This window comes from Lipotes vexillifer, unplaced genomic scaffold (assembly GCF_000442215.2).
Source record: "Lipotes vexillifer unplaced genomic scaffold, Lipotes_vexillifer_v1.1 scaffold149, whole genome shotgun sequence".
In the NCBI taxonomy this organism is placed as follows: domain Eukaryota; kingdom Metazoa; phylum Chordata; class Mammalia; order Artiodactyla; family Lipotidae; genus Lipotes; species Lipotes vexillifer.
In genome coordinates, this window is record NW_006779962.1 from 1,125,511 (window position 1) to 1,135,510 (window position 10,000).

The window sequence follows — 10,000 nt, forward strand, 5'->3', positions numbered from 1 at the left end:
GCGAAGGAGATGGGCCCGCTGCTGGCCGAGGTGCAGAGCCGGGCAGATGTGCCAGCCCGGGGGCTACACACATCCTTCCCTGACGAGCTCTGAGCCACGGTCACCGCTCCCCAGAGGCTGACTTAACGCTCAGCTGTTGCCCGGTGCTGGGTGGGCCCTGGGGCGGGGCCTGTGTCCCATCTTCTCATGAGTTTGGGCTGCACCCCCTGGTGGAAGCGTGGCCTGAGTGTTCTCCTGGAATGTCACAGCCCCGGGGATGCCGGCTCAGTGTCAGGTGGCCTTTGGGAGCCACGGCCTGGCTCTTTACTGAGAATCCGGTGGGGTGAACCTCCAGGAGGGCACACATGCAGTATGTGACCCTGAACTTCTGATGATGTCATGGCCCAGAGCCTTTGCTCAAAAATAGTAAAATAGTAGAAATAATAATAAGCTTTTCTTGACCTTTTTCCCTCCGTTCCCAGGGCAACTCTGGAGGCGATGGCCCGGCCGGCCCTCCGGGTGAACGGGTAAGCATGTGGACACATCCGAGAAACATCTCTAGGAACATCTGCAGGAAAGCAGCCTGCCTTAAATAGCCCCCCTGCATTTCTTCCCCAGTGGGCCGGGGAGAGGGAGGCTGGCCTTTGACTGCCGAAGGAGAGGGTTTTCCTAAAATGGAAAGGGGGTCAGAGGTAGCCTTCCCTGGGAGTAAAGTCTTCTGTCGGTTGGAGATGGAGAGCCCATCCACTTGGCCCTTGCCTTGGGGTTTGGGGGGACAGTGGCTGAGATGTCAGGAAACTGGGTCCTGGGCCCGTGCTGCCCCGAGCGACCTTGCCCTGTGACCTGGCCTCCTCGGCCCCTGACTGGACTTCTTTTCACATCGGTGAGGGCAAGGACTGGACAAAATAGAGGAAAGGTCATGGGGAGCAGTGATAAATCGTGCCTGGTGCCTGTGCTCAGAGAGCCAACGGTGAGGGCTGCTGGGCCCCCCAGATGCTGGGGAGAAGATGTCTGTCCTCATCCTGGCCATTCTCTGTCCTCAGGGACCCAACGGACCCCAAGGACCCACGGGGTTCCCTGGACCAAAGGGTCCCCCGGTGAGTACTGCATTTTCCCTGTGGGGCTGGCCCAGGATTTCCCAGAGATGTTGGATCTTCCCCGAGGCTCCAGCAGCCTCCTGGCAGCTGGCAGGTGGGGAGGGAGACCTGCCTGGAAGCTCTGGCTGGAGAGAGCTGCTTTTGGGGAGCACGGACCCCTCTTTCATTTAGACCATCACGATTCTCTGGTTGGTACTGTCTTAGGGCACTAGGGCTACCATAACAAATGACCACACACCCGGTCACTTAAAACCACAGAAGTGTGTTCTCTGACAGTCTGGAGGCCAAAGTCCAAAATCCAGGTGTGGGCAGGCCTGGTTCCTCCTCTGAGGGCTCTCGGGGAGAATCCGTCCCAGGCCTCTCCCAGCTTCTGGCGCCTGCCAGCCGCCCTTGGGTTGCAAATGCTCACCCGGATCTCTGCCTGCATCTTCGCCTGGCCTCTCTCCCTCTGTGTCTTCAAATTCTCTGTCTCTATCCACCGGTCACTGGATCAGGGCCCACCCTAACCCATTCAGACCTCACTTTGAGCTGATCCCATCTGCAAAGACCCTGTTTCCAAATGAGGCCACGGTCACAGCTTCCAGGGGTTAGGACCTCAGCCTATTTTGGGGGAGACAATTCAACTCACAACAGACACAGTATGTTTCCTCTGAGAAAGAAAAACCCCTCGTGGTTGGAGTTAGTGCCTAACGGCGCTTGCTTGGGGGCAGGGGTTAGGGAGGAGTTTGGCCTCTGAACCAGACACACTTGATCCTACTTCACCTCCCACTGGCTGACCTCTCTCTGCCTTGGTTTCTCCCTATGGGAGATGACGGTGACCCTCAGGGTGGTTGTGCGTGTTCCAGGGGACGGTGACCAGACCCTGGGTCCCACGTGGTACTTGTCACTGTAACTTTGCTGTCGTTGCCTTGGAAATGAAATGGCAGCTTTTGTTGCCTGCCGTAGCACAAAACCCCGAAGGTGTGTGCGTCTCAGAACAAAATGCAACTTCCTTCCTTTGCTTTCTTCAGGGGCCCCCGGGCAAGGATGGGCTCCCGGGACACCCTGGACAGAGAGGAGAGACGGTGAGTATGGGCAGGGCTGGGGGACCTGGCCTTCGCTGCCCATCAGCTTATGGGAGGCGGTCAGCCTCGGGAAAGCCCCTGAGGGCCGGGCCATCTTCTGTGGCCTCAGGGAGAGCCCGATGCAGGCAGCAGCCCTGTGACACTGTGTGCAAAGGCAGGCGCTGGCTGCAAAGTCATCCTGGCCAGTTTGGTCCAAGGTCACACGTGAAACCATCATGACACAAACAAAAACCTAGTGCAGCCGTCTTTCCTTCCTCCCGCAGCAGTCTGAGTGTGGCCGGTTTGTTCTATGCGCATCTGATCTGGAAAAGTAGTTGGGAAGATTCTCCGTTTGTCGTTTGGTTATTTTATGCCGCCCCCAGCCCTGTCTGTCCAGGCCCTTCCGGCCTCGGGGTTGACAGCAGGGGGCCTGGAGGGCTCCTTCCGAGTCCCCTTTTATAGGAAGGAGGACAGGTGACTGGTCAGGGTGTAGTTTGGGCCTTTGGCCGTGCTCAGGGCCAGCGTCTCTGCTGTCACAGGCTCTCCTTGACCTTGCCCTGACTTGTAGCAATGCCCGTTCCAGCCTTTGTCAGCTGGACTTAAAGGACACCCGCCTTTCTTAGTTCTAGGAAAAGCATTTATCGGAAATGTGATGACGTTCTGGTCCCGGGAGCCACGGGGGATTCGTCCCAGCTTCACGCTGTGTCCCCTCCAGGCCTGTACCCAGGAAGGGCATGGGCAAACCTGTGACCTTGGGGCTCCAAGGCTTTGGACAGTTGGGGACTCAGCGCCTGGTGACGTCCTTGTCACCAGATTGGTGGAGAGTGGCTGAGAGGCCCCCTTGTCTCTGCACCCGGTGTCCTTGTGGCCAGAGGTCTCTGGCGGACTCTCCCAGGAAGAGCAGTCCCCTCGTGAAAGGGCATTTTGCGTGGCACATTTAATATGTTCTTGGTGACTCTGCTTAAAAAAATCCCTTTGTCCCTCTTTGGCTCGTTCTGATGAAACGCCGTCTAATTGTACCATCCCGGCGCTCTGCACAGCGCTCCGATGCTGATAAATGGAGATTACTTTGCTCTTTTGTTTATAGGGAAAAATGGAAACATTCCTAGCTTTGCATCTTTTTCTCTAATGCTTTTCTGAGGAGACAAGATGGAAGGTTTCGCATAGTGTGTGCTTTTCCCCCTCTGCCTTGTTCTGGGAAGAGGCTGCCAAAGTCATGAAGATGCTTATTTTTGCTGGGAAAGTAGGGCAGGTGCTTTCCGGCTCCACCTGCCACGCCCAGCTGCCCCCGTAGACTCAGGGGCACCCCCATCCAGACCCACCTGGGGTGGCATGTCCTCCACGGGCCAGTCCAGACGCGTCCAGAAAGGTCTTCCCTGGGGTGTTGGCTTGTGCTTTCTGTAGAGGCTGGAAACACGAGAGGTCATGGCATCTCCTTTGCAACCGCAAAGCCCGTTTCTCAGGAGGGGCTAGAGACAGATCCTGGCCTCAGAAGCCGTGGACGGTCCCCACAGTGGACCATGCGGGGGGCCTTTCTTGCCTTACACCCAGGCTCCTGCCTCCACTTGGGCACTGCTGCCCGGCCCGCCGAGGGTGGGGGGGTGCCCATTCCTTGTTTCTGACCCTGTAAAGGCTGCCTACGGGGAGCGCTGCATTGACCGTGGCCGTATTAGTCCATTGCATGCGACACAGCTGGGCCTAAAGAAGGGAGCCCTCCTGGAATATGCCGAGGGGCCGAATCCGCTGTGGATTTGTGTGGTCCAGCGGCTGAGTGTGAAGCCTCCATCGCCTGCACGCTGGCCGTCGTGCAGTGAGTTAGAGGCGCTCGCTCGTCAGCCCCGCGGGCAGCTCACCCTGTAGCTCTCGCTGTGGCTTTCAGCGAGGCACCTCCCTCTCCAGACTCTAAAGAGTTTCCACTAAAATCCTCCCGGGCGTAGCATCTGCCGTCTTCCCCAGCATCGCATGACACCTGCAGCTGGCATCTTGTCAGCACATGCCATGCTCTGTAGACGTGCCGGAAATTAAAGTCGCGTTGCTTTGCTGTCAGCCCTCTCCTCTGGAAGAGAATGTGTGCAGTGCAGCCACACGGGTGTCTCGTGCCGCTGTGCAGAGCAGAAGCAAGAGGTTCCTGCGCAACCGAGCTAAGAATATCTCCCAGCTGCTGCACTGTGAAAGCTGCAAGTCCCCACCGCGTCCCAGTTTCAGCCAGTGCAGAGGGACACGGTAGTGAAACCACCTGCCCTGCCCCGGGAGCCTTGGTGACAGAAGCAGGACAGTCTCCACAAAGTCACTGACGAGATACAGCCCAGAGGTGCCTCCTGAGAGGGGACACCAAGTCTGCTCAGAAAACAAACACTTAGTGACATTAGAAGGATGAACGGTTTTAAAACATATTTCTCAGCACAAAGCAGGGCGATGGGAAGCAGCTGGTGAAACTAATCTGTCTGGCTTCACGACCTTCCTGAAATTCATGCAAAATGAAACAAGAGAAATGGCCCTTTTAAATGAAGGCTGGGACATCCACTGTTTGGGGGTGGGGTGAGGGTTGGCAGGGGCGAGCCTTCTAGTGGGCCGCTTTGGACATCTCAGTGTGCCAACTCTCTCTTCGCAGGGTTTCCAAGGCAAGACCGGCCCTCCAGGCCCCCCGGGTGTGGTCGGCCCTCAGGTGAGATACAGCATCCCCTGGTGTCACTGGTCGTCCTGGGTCCCTACCCACACAGAAAAGAGAGTCACGCTTGGGACGGAAGTTCCCCACCATTCTCAAGGTCTCGGTGCAGCCAAGAGGGCATCACAAGGCCTGTAGTTCTTGTTTAGAGATGTGCTCCGTGCAGGGGACCAGGCAGGTGTAGAGAGCAGGGCAGTGATCTGTTGACATGGACATAAACGGAGCAGGCAGAACCGTGGGGGCTGCCAGGCCCGTGGGCAGACCAGGCTGGCTCAGGAGTCTGGCTTCCGCCCCCTGGGCAGCCCACCCCTTGGTGTCCACGCAGCCTGATTCCCTGCCCTGGATCCAGTACCCAGGGCTGCTGTTCTGATCGCCCGCGGATCAATGTGAGGACGGGCTTGCAGGCTCAGAGCCACAAAACAGGGTGCAGTCACCTTGCTTCTCAGAAAGTTCCCACCTAACGTGGCAGTGAATAAGATACTGACCCAGGAAATGCGGGTGCACTCCCCGCTCCCTCTCTCTGCTGGTTTCCCCGTGACACCCTGGGAAACGCAGGCCCTGCCCCACTTCACTGGGGAGGAGGCACAGGACCACAGGGCCAGGCAGTGGCTATTGAAAATCACCCACCTGGTTCGCTTTGACCTTTCTGGATCTTTACCGGAGGGAGATGACTTTCAAAGGAATGTGGAGGTCTAGTGGGCTTGCAATGGTCCTTTGCCTCTGTGGCCAGGCTGTCCTTAGATTTAGGAAGAGAAGTTTACTCCCTTGCCTGTCCCTCGAACACGGTTTATGGCTGACACACTTTTCCCAACAGGGTCCCACTGGAGAAACTGGTCCCATGGGTGAGCGTGGCCACCCTGGACCCCCGGGCCCCCCTGGTGAACAAGGGCTCCCGGGCCTGTCCGGAAAAGAAGGGACGAAGGTGAGTGTCTGGGACCTCCGTGCCAGGTAGACTTTCCCATTTCGGCCTTTGGTCTGCTTTTTTCTGAAGAGTGGGTAATTCTCAAGCAGATGCTCTTCATGCCAATCCATCCCCCAAACCAGGAACTTAGTTCAGCTTTTGCTCGCTTTGAAGGGGAGCTGAGCACACCTGCCACCCGGATGGACGTGACGGGGGCTGGGGACCGCCTTTTCCCTGGGCTGCCCACGCCCATTCCCAGAAATGGATACATACAACTCTGACAATTCATGTGTCTAAATGGGATTTAGCAGAAAGCGACCCTTTAAAAAACTGCCCACTGTTAAGAGGTGAAAGAATAAATATTAAAAATATCTATCCCCACCCTGGGTACCCCAAGCTGGTGGTTATAACTTTCTGTGTTTTAGCATAAAAATGAACAGCCTTCCCCTTTTCAGCTTTTCAGTGAGGGACACAGGAAAGATAAGCTCTCCAGCCCCTTGTGTGAACACATACAAGAAATTAAACTTGAGAAGTAATCAAATAGTGAAAAAATTACACACACGTATGTATGCCTGCGTGCATATATGCTTGAGTACATATGTATGTGCTTGAAAAACGACACGCATATGTGTGTGTATAATACAGAGCCAGGTGTCTGGCCACAAAGAGAGCTCTCTGAGTTTGGAAAGGAAGCCAAGGGCATGCTGGTTTGAAGACCGATATGCTGCCACGTTGGACCCCAGAGAAAATTCTGGAAGATGTCAAAGCTTTAGTGAACTTCAGGGAAGGTACATGCTCAGGTGGAGAATCTTTTCAGAATATGTGGTTTCAGGCTTGAGACAAGTGTCTTGAGCGGCAAGTCCTCTTCAAGGCAACGCTTCCCATGCTTCGGCCACGGACTCCTTCCCCTGAGCCCAGTTTTCGAGGATCCCCCGATACATGAGAAGGGCAGGCGTGGGGCCTTCAGCCCCGGCTCAGCCGTCGTGGCCCCGAAGGACATGGTGGGGGCCCGGGTCTCCGTGGAGATGACTGGAGTCCCGGTCGGAATCCTTCCCCAAGCCACACGCAGAGCCAGCCCACCGCACAGGCCCCCGGCTGTGAGCTTGGGATGCACTCCAGCGCGTAGACCTGCCAACCAATGATTCAAGTCAAAACTCAGAGGTTCCTTTTAAAGCCAAGTGCCTGGGGAAGCCCCACCTCCAACCCAGGTCCCGAGCGGATCTGGAAGACCAGGCCCCACCCAGCTCCCCGTCCACCCTGGTCTTGGGCATCGCTCGTAAACTCACCTATGGCTCTGATTTCAGGGTGACCCAGGCCCTGCCGGCCTTCCTGGAAAAGATGGACCCCCAGGGCTACGTGGCTTCCCCGGGGACCGAGGGCTTCCTGGTCCAGTGGTGAGTGAGGGGCCAGCCGGGGGGATGGAGCTGGAGGCTGCCCAGCCCGGGGGGGTGTCTCCCCTCGGTGCCCTGCCCACATCTCGTTGCTTTGCAGGGGGCGCTTGGACTGAAAGGCAGTGAAGGCCCCCCAGGCCCGCCAGGCCCCGCGGTGAGTGTGCTGGCTCAGCACAGAGCCTCTTTCCCACCCTCTGCTCCACAGGCAAGACCGGCGTCCCGAGGCCCGGGGAGCACGCACACCTGCCCTGGCCCCGCTTGGGTCCTGGAAAAGCTGTGGTGGCGGAGCTGGGCTTGGGAGGGACGTGGACAGTGTGCCCGAGCTGGCAGCCGGTGACGAAGGGCCAGGGGCGGGGGCGTGTTGTATGAGGACAGCTGGAGAGCCGGGCGGTTTGGAGGAGGGCTGTATGGGCCACCCCCAGCCTGTGGAGGAGGCTTCGCGTGGGTCTGGTCCCGGAGCAGCCGGGACGGGCACGGACACATAGCTCCACGGCCTCGAGAGCGGGGCTGTCCGCACGCCTGGGGCTGCCCAAGGCAGAGGTGACCCAGCACAGGTGGGAGGCCTGTCCCCCAGAGCTGTGCTGTCTGTTAACCTAGGCGGTCCCCGCGAACTTTGAGTCTAGCTACAAGAGGCTTGGAGATCCAGAGTTTCCAGACCCTGGGCTGTGGTCTGGGGGAATCACGGGCCGCGAGAGCCTGTGCCCACCCTCCAGAGACACGCCCACGGACCCCCTGTTCTTGCCTCTGCCTCTTTATGGAAATGCGATATCTGTGTTACCTCCCCCTGCCCTTCAAATGAGCCCATCTGACAGCCCCCTCACTCACCTACAGAGTGGGGCTTCAGGAGCTTCGCCTGGCCCCTGGCTGGGTTTGAGGGTGGACCATGAAATGACCCCCCTCCCTTCCCCTGAGTTATGGGCCATTTGAGAGAGACAGTGACGGGGAAGTCAAATATTGCATTTCCTTGTGATAAGGGCCAGGAACAGGACGACACCCCAGGCAACAGCGGTCTCGCGATGCTGAACCCCTAGAATTAGTCCAGGTGTCTGCCTGTCAGCCCCACTCCTGGGCCAGAGCCTCGCCTGTAAAATGTACAGCGTGGAGGAGCAGGGCAGCAGGTGAACGCTCTGTGGCAGGCAGACCCCAAAGGGCAGAGTGGCTGCCAGCGTCCCAGAGGAGGTCATTCAAAGCCAGGACTTACGGAGGGAGGATGTGCTCTCAGACACTGGAGAGGGACTTGGAATTATGGGTTGGGGAGCAAAGAGGGTGTCAGAAACACAGCCCCAAATGCTAGACCAGTTAGTTTGTGTTTGCGAGGGGCCCTGGGGAGCTATTGTGGGCTCTAGAGTGAAAGGGTGAGTGGTATGATCAGGCGGTGCTTTTGGAAGTTGTATCCATGCATTTGGAGAGCCTTTGAAATAAACCACTTTCTTGCCTCGCCCCAGGGATCTCCAGGGGAGAGAGGTCCGGCCGGTGCTGCTGGGCCCATCGGAATTCCAGGGAGACCTGGGCCCCAGGGACCTCCTGGGCCGGCTGGGGAGAAAGGAGCTCCTGTAAGTACTGCCTCGAAGGAGCTCTGTCCCTTCCCCTGTGCTGTCCCCTCCCCAGGCATTTCCCTGGGGGTTCGCAGGATCGGGGAGGTGGGGGCAGTTTGTGGTGTGTGCCCAGCTGTCTTGATTGAGGTCCAAGGGCCGGTCACAGTGGCGGCCAGGTTCTTTGCCAGAGTTGCCTGAGCTGGAGGGGTGTTCGGGGAGTGTCCGGGCCAGGCTCGGCCAGTCACACCCACGCATCTGGGCCCCAGCATGTGCAGGCACGGGGAGGGGTGGAGACAGTGTGTCCAAACGTGGCCTTGGCCCCGGTCCAGGCTCTGGGTGCTCTGTGTGGACGGGCCACTGCCTCCTGCTGTGTACACAGCCTGCTGCCCCCTGGCCTGGGCCCACGGCTGGTCAGTGTATGGGAAAGGTGGATATTTGGGGTGGTGCTTGCGTTGTTGGTCTGGGGGTAAGCGTGGAGAAAGGAAGGGATGGGAGACATGACCGGCAGATAAGCAGCTTCCTTCCAGACCCCTGACAGCCAACCTCCCAGTGAACCCCAAGTGTGATCGCCCCAACCTGGAGGCTTTGTGAAAGCTCAGGGGCAGGGGGTCTGGAGTCTTGCTTTCCATGAAGGGGGTTAGAGAGACCCTTCCTGTCTAGACACCTCCTGGGAAGCCAACCACCAGCCCCTTTCCCAAACGACTCCCCAGAACACCCCTTCCTGCCTGGACGTACCCTCACCCCGGCCACGTTTGACGTCTACCACATGATTTTGGAAACGCCCGCCTGCCCCTGCATTCAATCAGCCATGGAGACAAATTCCAGCTCAAACCTCCCTTTCGAATTCTGAATGTCATAGGAGCCCAAGTTCCGGGGTAACGGGCTACGAGGATGGTGTCCCGTTGAGTTAAGACACCTGCGTGGATTGATTTCTGTTAGAAGGGGTGGTTTTCCTTAGGTCTTTCCCTGTCCATGGCGCATGGGTAGGAAGAGGGCCCTGGTTGCCTTCCCGGCCGAGAACTCCCCATGGGAACCACGCTGGACACGTGGGCACCATGGAGAACCCGATCAGTGTGTCACCGGCAGTTCTGATGGCATCTGCTCCTTCCTGTGAGGCTCCCAGGACACGGATCCCACTGAATTCTGCCCCAGAACCCTGACTCTTGTCGGGCGCTGGATGCGTGTAGAGCACACAAATGCGGTTGGGAACGGTTGAGTTCATTGTTTCAAGAGAGTAAATACTTGAGCAGAAACCTCTCAGGGTCGTATCATCCTGTGAAAAGCTTGTCATGCTTCCAGAATAGCTGCAGGAGAAGCAAAGGTCAAACAAAGGTCAGGTGTCACGTCGGGCAGGAAGGTTCCCCGTGAGCCACGGTCAGCCTGGGCATT

General features: G+C 57.8%; 1 protein-coding gene across 2 annotated transcripts in view; it reads left to right on the top strand.

Annotated features, from left to right (window-relative positions):
• COL5A1 (collagen type V alpha 1 chain) overlaps nt 1-10,000 on the top strand; it is a 163,963-nt gene that overhangs the window by 123,090 nt on the left and 30,873 nt on the right. For both annotated transcript variants that reach the window (XM_007453087.1, XM_007453088.1), the window contains exons 35-42: nt 462-506; nt 1,023-1,076; nt 2,087-2,140; nt 4,731-4,784; nt 5,599-5,706; nt 6,990-7,079; nt 7,177-7,230; nt 8,522-8,629. In XM_007453087.1, the coding sequence (XP_007453149.1) occupies nt 462-506; nt 1,023-1,076; nt 2,087-2,140; nt 4,731-4,784; nt 5,599-5,706; nt 6,990-7,079; nt 7,177-7,230; nt 8,522-8,629 (567 nt within the window). The remainder of the gene's footprint in view (nt 1-461; nt 507-1,022; nt 1,077-2,086; nt 2,141-4,730; nt 4,785-5,598; nt 5,707-6,989; nt 7,080-7,176; nt 7,231-8,521; nt 8,630-10,000) is intronic.